This window comes from Rutilus rutilus, assembly GCF_951802725.1.
Source record: "Rutilus rutilus genome assembly, chromosome: 24".
In the NCBI taxonomy this organism is placed as follows: Eukaryota; Metazoa; Chordata; class Actinopteri; order Cypriniformes; family Leuciscidae; genus Rutilus; species Rutilus rutilus.
The window spans coordinates 8,559,272-8,581,426 of record NC_140228.1 but is presented as its reverse complement, the minus strand read 5'-3'; the positions used below and the strand labels follow the sequence as shown (position 1 = coordinate 8,581,426).

At 37.8% G+C, this 22,155-nt stretch overlaps 1 protein-coding gene across 4 annotated transcripts in view; it reads left to right on the top strand.

Moving 5' to 3' along the window:
• Positions 1-22,155, top strand: part of dpyda (dihydropyrimidine dehydrogenase a) — a 189,139-nt gene that overhangs the window by 91,102 nt on the left and 75,882 nt on the right. For 3 of the 4 annotated variants that reach the window (XR_014626124.1, XM_084398600.1, XM_084398601.1), the window contains one exon: positions 18,578-18,742. Coding sequence is in view for 2 of the 4 variants with exons in the window: in XM_084398600.1 (XP_084254726.1) it covers positions 18,578-18,742 (165 nt within the window). In the remaining 2 variants the exon portion in view is untranslated. Of the gene's footprint in view, positions 1-18,577; positions 18,743-18,992; positions 19,132-22,155 lie in introns of all 4 variants that reach the window. The other variant, XR_014626125.1, reaches the window with a different exon arrangement.

The following is a 22,155-nucleotide window of genomic DNA, read 5'->3' as shown; positions in this document are numbered from 1 at the left end:
TTTAGTTGAGTTGGTGTAAAATAAAACTGTGTCTGAAAAGTCAACCCATTTTATTGTTGTAATGTCCAGTAAACAAATCCGGTCATATGTGTATATGTATGTATGTACTATTTATATTTATTCGATTTCACATTGACTTCAATATATTTTGAAACGCCACTATTGAAGAGCATTTTTTTCTAAATTTCTTTGCTTGATTAAACGCAGAAAGGTTCATATAAATATGTTAAATGAAGAGAAAAGAAACATGTCTATTAATTTTGCTGCACTAGTACTAAGGAGAGCTGTTTCAGTTCCTTTAGAGCGCTCGCTGTAGCTGGAGATTGGCACAACCCAGCATGCACTGTATTCAGGCTCATTTCCATTTCACACCAGCAGGAGAGAATTCTGGGATGGGGTCCCTTGAGAGTATTTGGAAGTGACACAGCCATTTCTGCACTTCCAGCTCTGTGACAGAGTTAAAGCGGAGAGATGGATAGCCTCCTGTAGCTGCATGCTGGCCTGCTGTGAAGAGAGAGAGAGAGAGAGAGAGAGGCTAGCACAACTCTATTGAGGGTACACACACACACACATGCACGCTTAACAAACCTAATTAATGTTGCTTGATAAGGATGAGACAGATATATAGTGTGCATGATGGTCATATAATGCAGATATATTTCAAATATTTGAAAACAGAACATATATACAATTACTAGGTAGAATGGCAGATTTCTTTTACTTACTACAATTAATAGTATTAATAGTATGCAGATAGTCTCAAAATCATCAAACATGGGAGGATACTGTACATTGATCTATCACCATATCATCAGGTATGATTTTTCGTTTGGCAAAAAATTTAAAATATATATTTTTTAAATTTCATTTTCAATAATTTTATTAAAAGAATGTATAAACATTTCAGTTCTCAGAAAAAAAAATTTGTTTACAGTCACTAGGCAGAATGACAAATGTCTTTTAATTTTAATTTTCAGTAATTTATGACAGCACTTGCACTTATTGACGGAATTTTCCAGCAATCCATGTTTTCACTTTTATATGGTAGGGGGCGCTATCGCACATCTTCTGAAAGAGTACAGAATCTCCTGATCAAAACACTGGCAAAGAAGAAGCAGAAATAAGCCATGGAAGCATTGCTTACGCACATGTAAACTAACGTGATCATCAACATTAAACAGCATATATATCAAAACTGCCTAACATTGCCAAATGAAATGTCGACCTAGGAAGAGATATAGGACTGAAGCTTTGGGGGTGTTGATGGTCTAGAAAATTATCAAAAATGCTGGTGCTGGCTGGCAGCTTTAAAAAAAAAAATGATATGGGATATGACCCGACTCTCTATCTAGTGACTAAGATGTTATTGACGCTTTTTGTTTAGGTCAGTAAGCGGTCTCCTAGAAACAACCTAGCAACCACAAAGCAAAACTTAAAAACCACTCAGAACACCTTAGCATCCACGTAACAACGTTCTGGCATCATTCAGGAAATCTAGTTCAGGCTTCATAATATCTGCTTTCTTTGAGACATGACGCTATTCAATCATGTTCTATATAGTTGTTTTGCTAAAGTGGTTGTTGACGAGAGGTTTTTGACCGAGAACTACCTCACGATTGCTTTCTAAAATGTATCATTATTGTCCTCACGCCCCCTGTTTAATCACAGATCGTTCCCCTCAGGGAAAACATCCCGAAGAAGCTTTTGTAATGCAGAGGAGCCGTCTGCGGCGACGGAGGACAGACCGTCCCCATCTCGCACATACCTCCCGCTTAACTAACATGTGTCTTTCCACGTACCTCTCTCATCAGGCGTGATTACGCTGTGCCTCTGTGCAGTTGGCGCGCATTAGGGGAGGGGATGAGAAAATAAACAACTAAGGTGTTTTTCGACTCTGGAATCAGCATCGGAAAAGTGGGTCTGTCAAAGCAGTCACTACGATCTGAGAGGTGTTGACAAATTGCCTGCTAATTACACAGTAAATTGTCTAATTAAGCTGATGGTTAATTAGGGTAAGCTTGCACAGCAAGTCTTGTGGAAGTCGCTCTCTCTCTTTCTCTCTTTTTTTTTAGTAACAGAAAGAGAATGAGAGTGTGTGTGTGGCATGCCCGGGAACCTGGTTGTGTAATTGGCGAGCTGGCAGTGACTGGCGGTTAACATGACACGGAAAGGCGATAGAAGTAAAGACTGACAGAATCGGGGTTTGCGGCAAACAGCGTCACTTGTCATTTGTGCAGGGGCCCGGGCCGAGGCCCCCCTCGTTTAACCAGCGATGCTGTGACAGCTAACAGCGTTGGCCTCAACCAAACTCCTCAAAAGCCGGTTTCTGCATCTTTTTCTCACCTTACAGAAACCTAGGCCTGCTGACTTTAGACCAGCATTTGTGATTTGCAGTGGAGGCCAAAATCTGAGTTTTTTTTTTTAAACCTGGAAATAAACAAACCTTTTTAAAAAAAATTTTTTTTATAAAAATCAGATTCTGCACTATTTGTAGGTCACCATCAAAACAAATTAGTGACATGGCATTGACATTGACAAACCATGTACAAAGACATTCTGTAATTTAATTACAGCTTTATTTTATAATTTTAATTACAACTTATTTTTACAATTTTACAACTCTATTTATTATATAATTAATTAAATTTGTAATGATGTTCTAATTAGGAAAAAATGCAAAATGATTAAAAAAAATTAAAATGCAAGAATTTTAATTAGTGGCCTCAGATTTTTGGGTGCCAATTATTTGGTATTTGGTGGACTAATTGCCCTGTTCACTTATATAGACTGATGAGTAACTAACTAGGCGGAAATGTGTCTGTCTGTCTGTCTATCTATCTATCTGTCTGTCTGTCTGTCTGTCCGTCCGTCCATCTACCCATCCATCCATTTACCCATCCATTTATCCATCCATCCATCTACCTATCCATCCATACATCCATCTATCTCCCATCCATCAATCCATCCATCCATTTACCCATCCATCCATTTTTCCATCCATTTACCCATCCATTTACCCTTCCATCCATCTATCCATCAATTTACCCATCCATTTACCCATCCATCCATCCATTTACCCATCCATCCATCCATCCATTTACCCATCCATTTACCCTTCCATCCATCCATTTACCCATCCATCTATCCATCAATTTACCCATCCGGTCACCCATCCATCCATTTACCCATACATCCATCCATCCATCCATCCATTCATCAGTTTACCCATCCATCCATCCATCCATCCATTTACCCATCCATCCATTCATCAGTTTACCCATCCATCCATCCATCCATCCATTTACCCATCCATTCATCAGTTCATTTACCCATCCATACATTTACCCATCCATACATTTACTCATCCATTTAACCATCCATTTACCCATCCATCCATCCATCCATTTACCCCTCCATTTACCATCCATCCATCTACCTATCCATCAATCCATCCATCCATTTACCCATCCATTCATACATACATACATCCATTTGCCCATCCATCCATTTACCCCTCCATCCATTTACCATCCATCCATTTACCCATGCATCCATCCATCCATCCATCCATCCATCAGTCCCTTTACCTATCCATACATGTACTCATCCATCCATCCATCCATCAACCTACCCACTCTACCTACCTACCTATTTCTCTTATATATATATATATATATATATATATATATATATATATATATATATATATATATAATTAATTATTTTTACCTTTTGTGTAGGGGAGATTAGAAAGTACTGAGGAAAGAGGAGTGGAATGTGCATGGGCATTTTGCAGTCTGGACTCGGAACTTTTCTTTTCAAGTTGTTTTCCAAAGCAACAGTACAAGGATAGTGCTCTAATTATCCAAGCATCTTAATTAAACTGGCATGTTTAAACAAATTTATACCTACAAGGTATCTTGACATAGCCTGGCTCTGCCCTCCTACGTACTTCCGCTCAATTTTCATTTTCCTTCAGTACACCGTCTGGGTTTGTGGTATTTTGGGGTTTTCTATTTTTACCAGTCCAATCAGCGAACAGAGGGAGTGGCTGAGAACGATGACGTTGAGGTCATGCGCTAGTTTGAGTTGTAGGGTTACGTCACGACCAAACGTTAGAGATTGGTTATGGCAGATCCAATAGTTTTAAACTTCAACAGAGTACCCGCCTTCAAGGAAGTTAACGCTTGTCAATGGAGGGTGGCCAGACTCTCTGTACAAATGAAATGTGCGAGAGTCTGGTAGGACCAGGCTAATCTTGACATTCAAGCCACATTTAAATTTATGAATGTCACCTGTAAACTATAAACAGATAGTGCTGGACCATTTCTCAGAATTAATTTGGCATCTATCGCAATTAATGTACATGCCAACGGTCATAAATTTCCATTGGCAAAGTATAATTTAAGCAAAGTTAAGCACTAAGGCCAGCTTTGGTTTAATTAGGACATTTAAGTAGCTTTTCTAAACATGCCTCCTGCGCATCTTGAGACAAAACAATGGCAGTATGGCACTGATGTATTTTAAGATCTGTCAGTGCAAGTTGCTTTCAGTTAAAACAGCTCTAACATGCATTATAGTCTGAGACTAGATTTAGTCAAGAGAATATGTTACCACAGCAGCACGCTCTGTCTGATTTAATTATATAAGGTTTTTTTTCAGAACCCTATGAACAAGTGCAAACTGAGGATCATGCCGCATGTAAACTGTGCCGTCTCGTCGCTGGCATTTTGTTTGGGGTTATCCTGATAAGAGCCGCCTGAAACAGAGAAACGTGATACACGACAAGACGATTCCCTCAATCTGTCCTGTCATCTAATCAATACAGACAGAGATAGGGGCACAGTCACTGTTCAATCACTGCTTATTCAAGTCAGCCAAGATGCTGTGAACACTGCCGGCGGATCAATTCAGCAAATGTCAAAGGTGAAAATCCGCAACTTTAAGAAAAAGACTGCACCACTTCCGTGACCTCGGCGTAACTGCCACATCTATTGAATGAATGGACAAAGAATCACATTTATCATTTCCTCCGTGAGAGGAAGTCATAGACCAATGCATTCTTTTTAGAAAAAGAAAAAAAGAGACCCCAAAGGCCACAAAACCCTAAAAAGAAAGGTAAAAAACCAGTATACGATCACGTTTTGTACGGGCGTCTTTTGTGTTTCCTTGTGTTTAATTTGAATAAATTACAAACCAAGAAATGGTGCAGGAGTCAAGTGCAAGTAGTTTACTACTTAGTTTGAATGAAAAAAGCAAAACACAATAGAACAATAGCTAGACAGAACTGACATGTAGAACAACAGTCACAGTCCAGTGATCTGTGTTTATTTAGCAAGCAAATTAGCTGAGGTGGTGCCGATCGGGGGGGCTTCATCGTGTGTAAAAAAAAAAGAAAAAGTCCAATCGCCCAGGCTCATTAGCTTCAGCTACATGTTTACATTTATAAATATACCCGTTTAATTGGGAGATCAAAGCATGGCTTACCTTTTGCATGGCTGAAAGGGCAAATAAGTTGTGCCTCACAGATCTCTTTAGTCTACTAATTTGATCAAACTCATCATGTCTTTGGGCGCTTTTCTCCCTATAAAGCATGACACCGGGGTGGATGAGTGTTGCTTCTTGTTTTTTCATGTTTCCGTCGGAGACGGCTGATGATCAATGAGCCGACCGCTCTGGTTTCTGGTCTATTTGATGTGCAGCTTACTAAATCTTTATGTCAGCAATTTTAACTGCTTCATGTACTTTTATTAAGCATGCAGGATGTGTTTGTTGGGTTGTGTGTTGATAATGTTGAGTTGTTTCACCCGGTACTCAAAGTAGACGGAAAAGCGTCTGTCAGAGATGTACTGTAGTCTCCTCGATTTAGGATTTGTTTTTGCTACTTTTAATATGACAATAAAGAGCAAAGTGCATAAATAATAGCATCAAAAAATTTGGGCACTACTTTATTAGTATAATTCATTTATTTCATTTAAGAACAAGACAACTTCTTAAAGGGTTAGTTCACCCAAAAAATGAAAATTCACGTCATGTTGTTCCAAACCCGTAAGACTTTCGTTCATCTTCGGAACACAAATGAAGATATTTTTGTCCCTCCATTGACAGCTACACAACTGACACTTTGACGCTTCAAAAAGTGCATAAAGAGATCGTAAAACGAATTACTATTTTTTTCCAATTTTCTGAAGAGACTCGATCACTTTATATGATGAACAGATTTAATTTTAGGCTTTTATTCATATTTAAAGTTATTCACATTTAGTCAAAGTGGTAGTTGCGTAGCTGTCAATGGAGGGACAGAAATCTTCATTAGTGTTCTGAAGATGAACGAATGTCTTACGAGTTTGAAACGACATGAGGGTAATTAATGACGGATTTTTCATATTTGTGTGAACTATCCCTTTAAGAAGTTTTCTTGTTCTTAAATGAAATAAATGAATTATAATAATAAAGTAAATTGTAGTATTATTTACATATACGTATTCAGTATTTCATTTTATAATACAATTGATTTAATTAATGTTTTTAATGATCTAAATTACTTTAAACCTTAGGTACTTTATTATCATATTATATTATATTTTTAATTTAATTCATATTCATATTCAGTAATTATTACATTTTCAGTATTCAACATTATTAAATTCATTCTTTAAGAGATGATGTTGGTCATACAAGTTCTGTTGGCAGAAAAGTTTGTAAACCTCCTGCATAGGTTATAATCCTTGTGCTATAGACATATAAGATAATGAATCAAAGCCAATGCCGAGACCCTCAATCCAATAACAATTACGTCCAAGTGAATGTTTATCCCTATCGCTGAGGGTGACAAATATATTGCGTGGTCTAATTTCGGACTTGTTTGTTGGCCTGCGTTCATGCAGCGTTCAAGAAGGGAACCCACGGGCTTGTGACTCCCCCTTTGCACCTAGAAAAGTAATTGGTGAATAGAACTAATGACCAAGCTGACAGACAATATCCCTGTTCATTTATCAAACAGGGTTAATATCCTCCTTTCAGACTTTAATTTATTAAGTCTCTTTCAGGCAAACTGATCTTGTGCACTTCTCTGGATTGCAATCATGTTCAGCAGTGGCCTACGAAACATTTCTCGAATAGTAGCTTTTGGCTTGCCATCTTAAATTTTGCTGGATTTATATGTTGTTTTTTTCTTTTGAGAGATATTGTGTCCAAAAGCATGCACTGTTTATTGACTGCATAAGATTCAAATCAATTTTTACAAAACCAACATTAATTTTCCATGATTCGGTGAATGTCATGCTTGCCTCTATTCCAGAATGTTCCTTATTTTAAGCAGCATGAGGCCTTGAAACTTAAAGAGCTTTTTTTTCTTTTTCTTTTTTTACCGAAGCTGAATTCTATTCACACGAGTTAGTGGAATGAAAGGCAGTTGTGTCGTATTGTCCCTCCGTGTCCTTTCACTGAAGGAAAGAAAGTTGTCACATGGTTTATCAAGGTTCTGTAAGTACAGATTTGTCTCTGGGACGTTGTCATGGATTCCAGGTTGCTTAGATTTTGAGTGACAGCCATGGAGAGAAGATTATAGCAGTTGCAGGGATCTTTGTCTGAAATCTCAGCAGACATCAATGCATGTACATTCAACACATACGTAAACGCTGACTGAACATGTATTGCATATTCAAATAAGGCTGTACAATGAAAGACCGACCAGGTGACGTTGAAAGGGATCGTTTACGTTAAAATGACATGTACTCGCCTTCATGTCACTTGAAAATTGTATGATATCTTTTTTCCAAAGAACACAAAAGTAGTTTGTTAGCACAATGTCCAGGCTGCTCTTTTACATACAATGAAAGTAGATGGGGACTAGAGCTGTTATGCCCCAATAAAGACAAAAGTAGTCCATATGACACTATTTTGCAAGTTTTATAATATATTAGCTTTGTGTGAGGAAAATGCCAGCATTTACACTAGTTTGAGGTTGATAAGATTAAATAAAAAAACATGAAATTAGTCCCTTATGCTCACAGAGGCTGCATTTATTAAATAAAAAATTCAGTAAAATTTGTAATATTGTCAAATATTATTACAATTTAAAATAATTGTTTTCTATTTTAATACATTTTAAAACGTAATTTATTCCTGTGATTAATCCAGTCTTCAGTGACACATGATCCTTCAGAAATCATGTGTGTCCCACATAAAGAAAATAACATCATAACAGATAATTTTTATTGTTTATTGTGCAACTATCGTTTTAACTCTTTCCCAACCATTGACAGACTTGTTTTCACTATTATGCGGTAGGGGCAGTGTTCGAATTGAGGGGGGGCTGGGGGGGTCCGGGACCCCCCATAAGCATCAAGGGACCCCCCATAAGGCCCAAAAAAATTACCTCGGGGGGGTCCCCTGGTTTTTCATTAAAACTAAAATAATAGAAACATAATTTATTAGGTAATATATATATTTTTTTATCAAAGTATTTCGCTGCCGCTCCTATTAGAAAGTAATTCAAATTAGATTTGCGTCTGAAAAGACGCTCAAATTTATAAACAGACACATTTTATTGATCGTGCCATTTATATGCCAAAAAATAGTTTTTTTTTCGTGTAAATGATACACACTGCAAACCCCTTGGGTAGGATTAGGGGTGTGGAGTACGTGCGTATTACACGCCATAAAGTGCGTATCATATGCACGCAAAAACTATTTTTGGCGAATAAATGGTACGAGAAATAAATTTCGTGCTATAGATAAGCACTTTCACGAGAGTCTGGCAGAGTGGATCCTCATTTTCACCTCACGATGACAGTCAGATAATATTTCTTTCTTTTATGATTGTTTGGTAATTTACTGATCTGAATAGAATTTCGACATTAACGGTTGTCCGGGACACGTGCGTGTGTTTTTTTAAGGGACAAGTGAAAGAGAATTGTAGCCTACTTGCCCAACCGGACAAATGCCCTGATTAAAACAATTTTCAATATCAAAAAAATAAAATAAGAAATAACGTAGGCCTACTCGGTTAGGCTACTAACGTAACCTCAGTTCCCTGAGAGTAGGGAAAGAGTATAGAGAGTACAAATTAGGGAAAGAAATGCCCTTTATAAAGCTAAAAAAAAATATTCTGATAAGAGTGTTTTCCAACAGTGATGTAATGACACATTGACAATTTAAGTTTGAAGGGAGTAAAGCCTCTGTTTAGGCTGGAAATGTAATTTTGACAAAAGAAGAACTTTTATTTTAAATAAATCTTAATTTTAAATCAGCCTACAGTGTGATATTTCATCATATTATCATGCTTAACACTGAGAATTTGAATAATTGAAATGTGATGATCAGATGCAGATATCTAAATCAGAGAATATCATAGGTTCGGGAGGTTTGCGGGTGGATTATTTATTTTTAACAGCAGATTCGGGGGACTCAAAGTGCACCAGATTAATGAATTTATCTTTAAAATGTACACAATTTTCTTCCGGGGGGGCATGCCCCCGGACCCCCCTAGAGGTACCGAGATCAATCCACAAAAATACTGTGGGAAACTCAGTAGGCTATATGATGGTCTACGGAAAATACACATTTAATTATCTTATTAAAATACATGATCGGGATTTTAGCACCCAGGAAAAACCCGGATTATTACATAGAATTTGGGTGGAGAAAAGTCTTTGTTCATCAATTATGCACAGAGTTAATGCTCAACTGCAAAAACATGTTCTGAAACACTAAAAGTTAAGTAAATTAAATTATAGTATTATATGAAATAAATAAATGAAAATATGTATATTATTAGTTTTTTTTTGTTTTTTTTTGTGGGGACCCCCCAAGAGCTTTGACACAATTCGAACACTGGGTAGGGGGCGCTATTACACATCTTCTGAAAGAGTACAAAATATCCTAATCAAAACACAGGTGAAGAAGAAGCGGAAACAAGCGATTAAAGAATTGCTTATGCATACTGTAACGTTTTCCTTGATTTTCTCCGCTTTTTGTTCAAAATGTTGCTTTTTTATGAAACGTACTAGCATTCAAGTGTTGATAAAAAAGAAGGCATGAAGAATCAAACAGGTTATTTTTTTGTTTAAAAGCAGATGCTCTGTGCTTTTATTTTGATATATTGCATATTCAGATGGAAAGTTTTGTGAAAATGAACAAAAATGCTGGTGGTGGCTGGCAATTTTTTTTTTTTTTTTTTTTCAGCTGGCGGGGAAAGGGTTAAGAGGGTCAAACATCCCATGTTCCTCACATTTACAGCTACAACACATTTTAAAAGGAAAGTTCACCCCCCCCCCCCCCCCCCCCCCCCCAAAAAACGAATTCTGTCATAATTCCGTTCTCATCATTTCGTTCTCATCCTCATGTCGTTCCAAACCTGCATTACATTCTTTCTTTTGTCGAACACAAACAAACATATTTTGAATTGTTTTTTGTTCATACAATGAATTTCAAATGTTGTATGGACCCTATTGTCTTGCAAAATATATTCTTTTGTGTTCCACAGAAGAAAGAAAGTCATACAGGTTTGGAACGACATGAACAAGATGGCTAACACACAAGAACTGCAGCTTCACCTATTTTCTCTCTCTGTCTCTTATACTTTTCTCTCTTTTTTTTTCTGGTGTATTGGCCTGGGTACACAGGAGAAGTGGTTTGATTTTTCTGTCATGGCTGTTTATAATGATTAATGCCCCGACTTGGGGCCACTCAGTGTAATTATGGCTCTTCAAGATTTTATTATTTTATTTGTCTGCTCTCCATCCTGCAGTGACTCCAAGGGCCCCACAGAAATCAGATACAGGACCAGAGCAAATGTCATCCACAAAAACATGCACCTTTTCTCTTCTGGAGTCAGTTTTAATAGATATTTTCTTTTGGGTAGCAACGGGAGGGTTTATGTGAATCGTTTAACTTCCCCTGCTTTCCCTTTTTCTTTTATTCTTCAGACTGACTTGCAATTATTCGTTATATTTTTAACACATCTATTCATCTTATAGGCCTAAGTAATATAGCATGCACATCCGTAGTCATTTTGCAGTGTGATGTTCATTGTTATTCTTTATGTTTGTGTGAGTGTGGTGCTTGCATACTATAGTTATACAAATGCAGTGAGAGGAGACTAATCTCGCAGATCAATTCTGGTGATGCAGGCTGTCTGGAAAGCAGGTACGATCCATGTAGAATGCTGAGCGTTTCACCCAAATGAGTCTATAACGCATTTAACAAGCAAGACTTATGTTGTAATTTGCGTTAGAGTAAGGCTCTGTGTTTTGTTTCAAAGAAAGGCTGACACAAGTTTTACATGTGTTTTTATGTTACAGGCATAAGCTTAAAGGGATAGTTCGCCCCAAAATAAAAATTCACTAATCATTCTGTCACAACTTAATTTCAATGTGTTTAATCCACCTAATAAATTTAAAACTGAAGTTTAACCCAGCATGATTTGCAAGGAACTGCATTAGGAGTGTACATTTAGGGATTCATTGTTATTTTATGTGTTTTTCAGTAAAGGGAAAGACATGTTAGTGTTTAATGTTCAGTTATGTTGGACATTTAGAGAAGTTTCTGTAGTGTTACCATTGAGCTGGTGGTGCTTAGGCTTAGGCTTAGTCAGTGATCTATTATAATGTCAGTACTGACACCAGTCTTTTCTTTTTTGTTCATTGCATACATTGTGTAGCCTGATGTCGTCATACTCAGATTCTAGTCAGAATGTGAGTCTGATACTTCTCCATAGAGATTTGATTATGGGGCGTGTCTCAACCAAACCAGAAAAAAAAAAAAAACTCTGCACTCAATTGGATAGACCTACAACCAATCAGAGCAACGGAGTAAATGACGCATGTTCTTCATTCATATTTTCAACCAACAAAATGTCGCGGCTCTCTGTTCCTCTTTTAAAATGAATGCGCTGTCGATATAACAGACGCGATGGCGGAATCTACACATGATGTTTCATAAACAAAGTTAGGGAGGAGCACGTACAAATAATCAATCCAATATCAACTTGTCATCAAACAATACCATGTCTAACGTTACCCTTTCTATCAGCATGAGGAAGCATATTCACTCTGTAAACTTACCTAACACTCCTTGACAGTTTTTCAGCATCCCTCCACCACCCCGAATCCTCACTCTTGTCTTGTTCTCTCACAACCAGGAATATTGGGGAGAATGGCTACCGAGCCCACAGCCCTCTCCTCGGACAGCACGTCATATACGCATTTATTCTATCGACTTATTTGTGTGAAATCTTATATACGCATTTATTCTATCTGACTTATTTGTAAATGTGAACTCGTGAAATCTCAATTCTCCAGCAGCAGTCGTCTTTGTTGTAAACTAATTCAAATCAAGCGCTCTTTGGTGACGTGGATGATTACGTTACCGTTGCTCATCTGTCCATCATCGTATAAAGCCCGCCCTGACAATTTGATTGGTCCGAACAATTTTTGTTCGGGCATAATAGCTCCTCAACGGAGCGAGTCCAGACCGAACTTCCCGACCAAAAAATGTTGTGGGCGGGGTTCGGGCTGGCACCCAGGCTATACATTGTGTATAATGATGATTGAAACTGCTTGTTTAATCATAGGAAACACAAGTACACCTCAGTAAATTAGAATAAAAAATAAAGAAAATAAATAAGTTGGACCGACATAAAAACATTTAGTTTGACAGAAATGTAATATAGTTAAGTTAAACATACTAGAGTAAACTTTTTTCAGTTAAGTTAAGGGTAATGAATATATATTTGAGTGACAGTTCAAAAGTCTGAAACCACAATGAAAATCTGTGTTTCAAAGTCCAGTTTAACACTGTTAAATACACTTTTGACAAAATAAAGAAGAAATAATTCTGTAAATAGTCATTCTGTTCTGTTCACTAATCAAATAAGCAATTTTGCTACATTCAGCTACAGGTTTTACTGACTTTTTTGCTGTCCTTCAGAATTCATTCTAAAATGTCTAAAAATCTTGAAAATGTGCTGCTTAATATTTTTGTGGAAACTGTAATACATTTTTTCAGAATTCTTTGAGAAATAGAAAGTTCAAAACAACAGCGTTTATCTGAAATGCAAGCCTTGTCACTTCCTTGCTGAATAAAAATGATAAAATTCTCACAAAAAGAAATTATGACATTTTTGTAAAGAATTTATTTATTTATTTTTTAAGGCAAAATATAAGTATTTTCTGAGTAGTCTTAGATGATTGTATTTTTTTCCCTGTACACATGGTTCATTATGTGTTAGATTGATGTATTAAGCAGCTTTGACCTCTCTCTTTCAGGATGTTTTCTTCTGATTGCACCATTAAATGTATCGCATGTTCGTTCTTACAATCCAAACTGACGGTAAGGAACCTCTTGCATATTCCCTGCAGTTTTGATCTTCTGAAATAACACAATTACTGCGGGATGCTGGATCTGAATAGCGAAGCATTTGATATGGTATTAGTTCAAGCCTGTGGTTTAATGTGCGGGATTATCGGCCATTGAGCAGTATATTCCGCACTTGATCTCCCCTGCGTGTCTAGAGAGGGGTAGAGCAAGAGATAGATGGGAAACAGCAGCGAGCATCCTCCTCGGGATAATGAAACGTGTAAAGAGAAACAGATATTCCTCTGCTGCGTTTCAGAGGTGGTTTGTAAAAACGTGAAAAAATATGCAGATGATCGCAGTAAACATCAGTGCAGTGGTGAATTATGATCGTGTGCTCATGCTTCCAGAAGGCATTTCTGGTATATAGTCTGTTCGTGTGGCTATGTGAGGTCAGAGTACAGTATATTCTCATTAGTATGTGAAAGCGCGTGGTCGCGGGTTGTGATGTTAGCAGGAGTGTGTGAGCTCGGCAGCGGTGTAGCCTGCTGCATTTTGATTAGTTGTTCTTGCATGTGTCCGCTTCTGAAAGCCTGTTTGTTGTACAGGAGGATTAGGGGCCTGTTGTGCTGTGATAAAACATTGTTAGCTCAAAAACTCACATGAAATGGTGAGTCTCTGTAGGAGAAAAGAAAAGAAAACCGGTCCTCCCTGCATTTCTTCTATAGGTCACAGCGTGCGAATGGTCAATGGACCCCAACAGAAAAGAATTCTTAGACCTGTGACGTGTCAAGAACCAGCACGCAGCCAAGAGGTTGTTCAGCCACGGACAGGGGAGTCCAAAAGTTTGAGACGCCGGTGAAAATGCTTGCATTTTTCATTATTTACATTTCATTTCATTATGACTTTATTCAGTGGAACAAAAAAGATGCATATTTCTGGGACTGGCTGCTCTTTTCAATACAATGAAAGTAGATTAATGCACCATAAAAGTGGTTCACACAAGTCTAGAATTAGTCTTTTGAGTCTGATCTTTTTAATTAGTCACATGATCCAGTTCACAAAATCGATCTGAAGGATTTGTTCACTAATTGAACTGCTTTGATTCTTCTGAGTTCAATCTTTTCAATGGGCCAGTTGATCCAGTTCACAAAATCAGTCTAAATGATTTTTTCACTAATTGAACTGATTTGGCATTTTGAGTTTGATCTTTTCAATGAGTCAGTTGATCCAGCTCACACCACCAATCGAAATTATTTGTTCATGAGTTAGACTTTTGTTCATTTGAGTCAGATAATTTTCATGATTCAGGTGATCCAGTTCCTAAAATCATTCTGAATGATTTTTTCACTAATTGAACTGATTTGGCATTTTGAGTTTGATCTTTTCAATGAGTCAGTTGATCCAGCTCACACCACCAATCTAAATGATTTGTTCATGAGTTAGACTTTTTTTCATTTGAGTCAGATAATTTTCATGATTCCGGTGATCCAGTTCCTAAAATCAGTCTGAATGATTTGTTCACTAATTGGACTTATTTGATTCTTTTGAGTCAGATATTTTAAACGAATCAGTTAGTCCAGTTTGCAGAACTGTTCTGAATGATTTGTTTACTAATTGGACTGCTTTGATTCTTTTGAATCTTTTCAATGGGCCAGTTGATCATGTTCTCTAAATCAGTCTGAATGATTTGTTCACTAAATAACTGATTTGGTTCTTTTCAATGGGACAGTTGGTCCCATTCACTAAACCAGTCTAATTGACTTGTTAATGAGTTAGACTTTTGTTTGTTTGAGTCGGATCATTTTCATGATTCAGTTGATCCAGTTCACAAAAACATTCTGAAGGATTTGTTTAATAATTAACCTGATTTTATTCTTTTGAGTCAGATCTTTTGAATAAATCGATTGATCCAGTTCACAAAATCAATATAAATGATTTGTACACTAATTCAGCTGATTATAGTCTCTTCAGTCAGTTCTTTTCAGTTAATCAGTTCATAAAACCATGATTTTACTAATCAGACTGGTTAGGTTCTTTTGAATCAGATCTTTTGAATAAATCGATTGATCCAGTTCACAAAATTGATCTGAAGGATTCATGCACGAAAGTTTTATGGACAACATTTTTGACATTTTTATGATGATTTTCAATCCTTTATGGAGCTTGAAAGCCTCATTGCATGGAAAAGGTTGACTAGGAGAATTCTTTAATATTTGTTCTTCAGTTTTTGTCATTTCAATTTTGTTCAAAATCCCAAAACTTTGTCAATTTTTAGGTTAAAATAAAACAAAATAATAAAGAAAATAAAGAACTCCCAGATTTTGAATGTGTTCTCAGACATTTGGACCCCACTGTAGGTTGAAACAGAAACCCATATAACGTGTCCATCCCGGGCAGGTTTAATCCCGTCTTCGGCTGGCTGGTGGCAGTCATGCATATTAACACTACGGTTTGTGTGGAGAAATGAATTTATGTCTTATGTCCATCGGCACTCATCTTTGGGAATCCAATTTGCATTGAAATGCATGCTGGGAAGGAGAGAATGGGAAAGGGAGCGTGTGTATGCGTGCGTGTCTTATCTCCCGTCGCTGTGTGCGGCACCTGTTTCAGCATGCCAGACCTCTGTCTTTGGGTAATTTTCATGGTTTCTAGTTGCTTAATATTAAACGTCTTGTTCCACCCTCGCCTGATAATCCAAAGCGCCGGCAGCCAAATGTTCCCTGGTCACGGCTTCATTAAATATAGACTTACAGATTGGCCTCGAGCTCATGGGATGGTTGTCTGAATTCCCAACAGAGTCTTCTCTGGAGGGCCGAGGTAACATCTTTATCTTCAAACACAAGTCATGTATGAAAATGTCACTCATAAGGCTGAATCACAGAACCAGACACTTGAATGTTTGAATGTACCTGAAGAAAATATCTGCCAGCAGATTCTAACTGTCGATCTTTGGTCCTAACAGAACCTCATCTTGTTATCAATGACACTCTGAAATAAAAAATATAAGTGTTGTGTATTTTAGTCCATGTATGTATGTTAGCTTTGAGGCTAGTGGACCTTTAACATCCATGGAACCTTTCCATTGCACAAAAGCTTCCTTAGATTATTCAAATGTTCTGCACACTAAGAAAAGAAATTGTTCTTTTAAAACCAGTTCACTGAAAGGTTCTTTGGGGAACCCGAATTCATCATTGTTCTATGGCTTAACAATATAACCCATGTGTGGTTTTCCCCCCTCTCTTTTATTGTCCACCAGGTGAAAATTGTTAGTCTGTTCATACCTCTTCTCAACAAACTGCATGATTTGAGGTGTCACTCATGTCCGCACCTCAAGCTACATGCCCATGTTTAATATTTAAGGTTGGAAGTTTGAAATCCCTAAGCATATGTATGGGCAATAGTAACAATGATTTAATTACTTTCAAGCATGGCAAATAAATAAACATATATGAAAAATTAATTGAAATGCATAATGAATATAACAAAAACAAACCACACATTTGGAGCCTCACTTCTAAATCAAATTTATGTTAATTAGATCACATTGTCAGTGAAAGCTTCTTGTCTCCATGGCTTGAAAACTGCTCAAATGTTGTAAAAGGAAGTTTGCCTGCCATTATTGTAATTGTTCTGTAAAGGCGTAGGTTCTAATTAGGATATGCAAATCGTCCTCTCACACTGTTAAATTATGATGGATGGTTTATCAGAGTTCAAAGGATTAAGCTGTCACTTCCTTTTGTTTGTTCTATTGAGTTTATCGGTTCAATTTTCACAGCAAGAGAAGACGGCGAAACACGAAATATAATTTCTTAACCCCTTAGCCTCTTAGCACTCTGGTCTTAGACACACTGAATTAAAATGAGTCCCTCTTTGTCTTTAATTAATGATGCTTGCTAAGTATTAGAACAGACCCCTAACCTTCAGTATTAAATGTCAGTGCGTATCTCGTCCTGCAATGTTGACATGAATGATACCTCAAATCATGGTGTGGTATTACAAGGAGGGTCCTGACTCCTGAGCCATGTCTTAAGACCAGAAAATCTTAAACTTTAGCGAGCACTCTCATAAAAGCATACTCTCTAAAAAAATTAAAGTTCTTTATTGGCATCTGCTGTATGGTTCCATGAAGAACCATTAACATTCATTCCACAAAAGGTTTTTATAGTGGAAAAAGGTTCTTGAGATTATTAAAATGTTATTTTAAGAACTGCTCTATTAAAGGTTCTTTGGGTAACCAAAAATTGTTATTCTATGGCATTGTTGTGAAACCTCGTTTTGGAACATTTATTTTTAAGAGTGTAGCAACCCCAAAACAACGTCTTTGCGACTACCCAAATCTGTTGATTTTTAAACAAGCTCAGTGTGTCATTTACACATAGGTTCTAAATATGATAAAACAGATTTATTGGTTAAAATCCAGAAGGTATGTGGCAAGAGCCTCAATTCATTGGCTTGGTGGAAACTCATATTGAGGACTAAAGCCATTAGCCAATAGCGGTTCACTCGATGGCACGATCCTCGCGACTCTGCCAGCTTCATTAGCCGGTCTTCTAATTTACCACGTGGACTGATTACTGTCTGGCCGGGATGACCTGTACCCTATATATCCAATCAGTGATGGATATTATAGCAGCTTGGCAGAAGACTCTAATGCCAAGAGATGAATTTTCAACTACAGCTTAATGTAGTACAGAGAACATCTATCATGGCTTGTGGGCATGCTGGCACTTTTGAAGAACGACAAGCCTCTGCTACATGTATAAAATGTAGTATGGAAAAGTGTGAGAATGGGAAGATATTAGTGCGAAGTGATAGATGATTGACTTTATTTTGTAATGTAAAAACCCCTTTTTTGTGGTTCAAGTAGACTTCATTTTCCCTACTGCACGGCACAATTTCAAACGTGTATGATTAAATATGAATTTAGCTCCACTTCAAAGCCCCTTGGGAGAGGGAAGCAGAAATAACACTATTGAATTTGTGCCATGAATTTCTGTAGAATATGGTCATAATTGTCTTCTTTATGTTGTTCTACACAGAAATTATAGCCGCAGAGCATATTTTATAGCAGCAAGAGTCTGTTGGGATAGTCGGAGCGAGGCATATTTGTAGGTCTGCCTCTACTGTGTAGGTCTGTTCCCTTAGCACGCTAATTATTAACCGCTAATGGAGGTGTCCCGAGGTCATGTACCCATGATGGAGTCATTATGGCCATCAAATCTGAATGGCAACTGCTTAAATCCAAACATTTTCTCTTTTTTTTTTATCCATGCAGGATTTGGTCACCAATGTGTCTCCACGTATAGTGCGTGGAACCACTTCTGGACCGCTGTTTGGACCTGGCCAGAGCTCCTTCCTCAACATTGAGCTGATCAGTGAAAAGACGGCTGCCTACTGGTGCCACAGCGTCACGGAACTCAAAGCTGACTTTCCTGACAATGTAAGCACAGATCACATGACTTGAACATCTAGAATGGTAAATGTTAGTATATATGTTGCTTTGAATGTGTTTAAAGTGGTGGAATAACACTTCAGCTTAAGGCACAATGCGTCGTCTGTCTCTGTGCTCACCGAAAGTGAAATATTGCATGAGGATGAACGACCTCTTCATCTTCATATTTGATGTTTGATGTTTGCAATGTTTCCTCTAAGCTGTGCATTTGTGCTGTTCTGATGTTGCTCCCGTGCAGACCAAAAGAAAATCCACACAGAGGACTGCCTCAGAAATGTGTTTGAGCTTGAGAGCTTTTGAATCAGGCCTACATCAATGGGCAGCATTTCAACTGGAGTCCATCTGCATGTCCACTGATTTTCAGCATGGAACTGATGGTATGTTTACACGACAACGACAACTAAAACAGACGACAACGTTGTCAAAGCGACCCCCGTTCACACGGATCTGCGAAAATTACTAAAAAGACTGTATTATGCATGTCAGGCCAGTAGGTGGCGATGTCACTTTGTCCAGAAACACCCTGTGAACATGTAAAACGCATGCACATGAAGTCACCGTTTTCACAAATTCACGTTTTTGTTGTTTACATGCCATGTAAAGGCATCGTTTTCAAAACCTTGCACATTTTGAAACCCGTTTTCAAAAGCTTGCGTTTTCAGGCCCCCAAAACACCGTTGTCATGTAAATGAATGGCCAAAAGGCATACTAATTTTTCTGTTTTCAGTTGAAAATGGTGTGGTGTAAATACCCGTAGTTTCATACATTTTTGAAAAATGTATACTATTTTCAACAATAATTTGGATTTAATGACTAAAAGGCCTGTGACCATCAAGAAAATGAATGAGTAATATATATGCTATATATATTTATATACCATTTCACACCTAGGCCTTCAGTGGTGTCCAACCTGAATTAATAACTTTTAATAGTGTAGCAGCGCACAGACTCTCTATAATTGTTGTGAAATTGCTGTTTTTATTTTGCACCGGCAGTTATAGGGTTAATGCGGTGAGTTCGGAAAAGGCCGGGTAGAGAGAAACGAGCGAGTGAGTTCGGCTTGTGCGTTAGTGTTCAGTTGTTCTTGCGTTCCGATTATAAGTTCAGAAACGGAGCCTCCCTTGTCTTGTCCTTCAAGGGTTACAATAGTCCCTTGTTAGACATTACAATAGTATGAATGTTTGAAGAAAAAAAAGAAGTTTCGATCATAAATTTACAAGAAAAATTCACTACTGAAAAACCGGGGGCAAAAAATGCATTATACTCGCCAAAACTACTGATTTTATTTACACAAAATCCATCCTAATTTCTTTCCTCAAAAAGACTTAAATTACTTGGTTGTACAGGTTATCTGTGCGTTTCAGTCCCAACAACCTTTTCTATCGCCATCGTGCTGAGAGTGTCTGCTCGACAAAAGCAGTAAACAGGGACAGTCACCGCAAAACATGACGATGTGTACATGCTCTCACACAGATTTTTGAACAAAATCAATGAGATAATCGGGACTTTTGCCTTTATAATCAGTCAAGGCATACATTACAGTCAGTTAATTCTGTTTTTACCCGGGACAGATCAAATAGTGTTCCATGTCTCTGCGTTAAGCTGGATAAGGCAGAATAAGGGATTTTTTCCGGTAGGTTTGAAACTGCTGGGGGTCGAGGAGGGAAAGAAACATTCATTTGTGGGTTGAAAAACTATTACATCTACAGGAATATATTTTAGTTTATGCAGTTCGCTACAGATGTGGTTAGCTAGCTCTGACTAATAGTAATAGTACACGCTCTGACCATCCAATCAAAGGACGTGAAAATGCCGACGTTATTGAACGCCTGCTAGATCGCCCCGGTGCAGTCAAATCAGAATCTGATTGGCTGATTTCAATGCCATTCATTTTAAAGGGGCTCAAAGCCATGTTGGGTGATGTCACTTCTTGTTGACGTTCGAAGTACTGTCAAACAAAACGGAGGCTAGTTTGACACTTCCTCATCCAGTCCCCTCCCCCTCCCTTCCATGCTTCCTGAAACAGGCTTTTCCGATGTAAATTTGGGACTTTTCCCTCTTCTTTGCTATTTGTTCATCGGAACGTCGTCTCTATGGTCGTGTGTCGGCCATATCAGAATTCAAGAGAATATAATTCTAACGTTTGTCGTTGTCTAGAACATCCCTCTTCTAGCTAACTTCCCTGTTCATGTTTTTCTCTCCTCCACTCCCCACACCCCCCTTCATGTGCACGCGCACTAACCCCCCAACCCCCACCCCCAAATCATTCTTGTCGGTTATTGGCTGGAACACTGTTTGTTATGTTTCGTGGTCCAGGCTGGGCCAGTTATTTTTTTGTTGCCGTTTGTGGAGCCTGGGCTGTCTACAGAGACCGCATTTTTTTACAGTGTGTTCAGGGGACAGGCAGCTAGCGGATAGTAAGGAGATGTTTGCTGTATGTGATTAAAAATGTTTCAGCCTAAAAAACGCGTGACATCGCTTAGAGCACCTTTAAGCTACAGGTGCCCGCACTGTTGATTCTGAAGGCATCAAGGCAGATTTCTTTGGTCATGGCAACACATGATGGCTGAAATATGATTGTATAAAAGCTCTAACATAAACATACACTACTGGAAGTAGCGCAACCAAGAGAAAAGCTATGAAATTAAGAGAATGGACTACTGGGAATAATTTATATACTAAATAATTTAATACTAAAAATATATTAAAGTGCAAGTCAGTGATTCTGATAGTGTTTAGGCCAGCAGAGAAGGCCTTGCTGGCCCTGACGGCCCACCACTGATATATATATATATATATATATATATATATATGGCCACATGGTGTAACTCTCCAACCCTACAGTATATGTAAATAGGTTTTACTGTGTGTCTTGTGAACTGTGAACTTCACAGGTCTGGCACATGGGATTTCTGCTCGTGTCTGATGCCTTGTAGCAAAATATGTTATACGCCCACCTATAAAAACATTTAGAAGGACCATTCTATTGACAATATAGACCAATGAGATTCACAGCAGGGATACACGTAAAAATAGAATCCGTGCATCTGTCAAAATGTCATGTTGTGTGACACTGTTGACAGTCCCAGCTAGTTAGAGATGTGATTTTTATGGAGCCGTGGCTAGTTGGACAAGGTTTAAGACTAAGAATATAAGAATATTCAGCTTGCCTTCAATAGCAGAGCAGCTGCTGTTTTATTTCTACATTAATGAACATAAAGATGCACATGATATGAACATGTTGAGAAGAGAAAATAGTTATTTCTAATCTCTTCCTCACAATGTATGGGAGGAGGTCTCCATCTTTGGTGAAATCCACATGGGAGTCTCTGTGGTAACTAGTTATTTTCAATTTTTCCTCAGTGGTTTGGCTTTCAAGTCATAAAATTTGAATATGATTT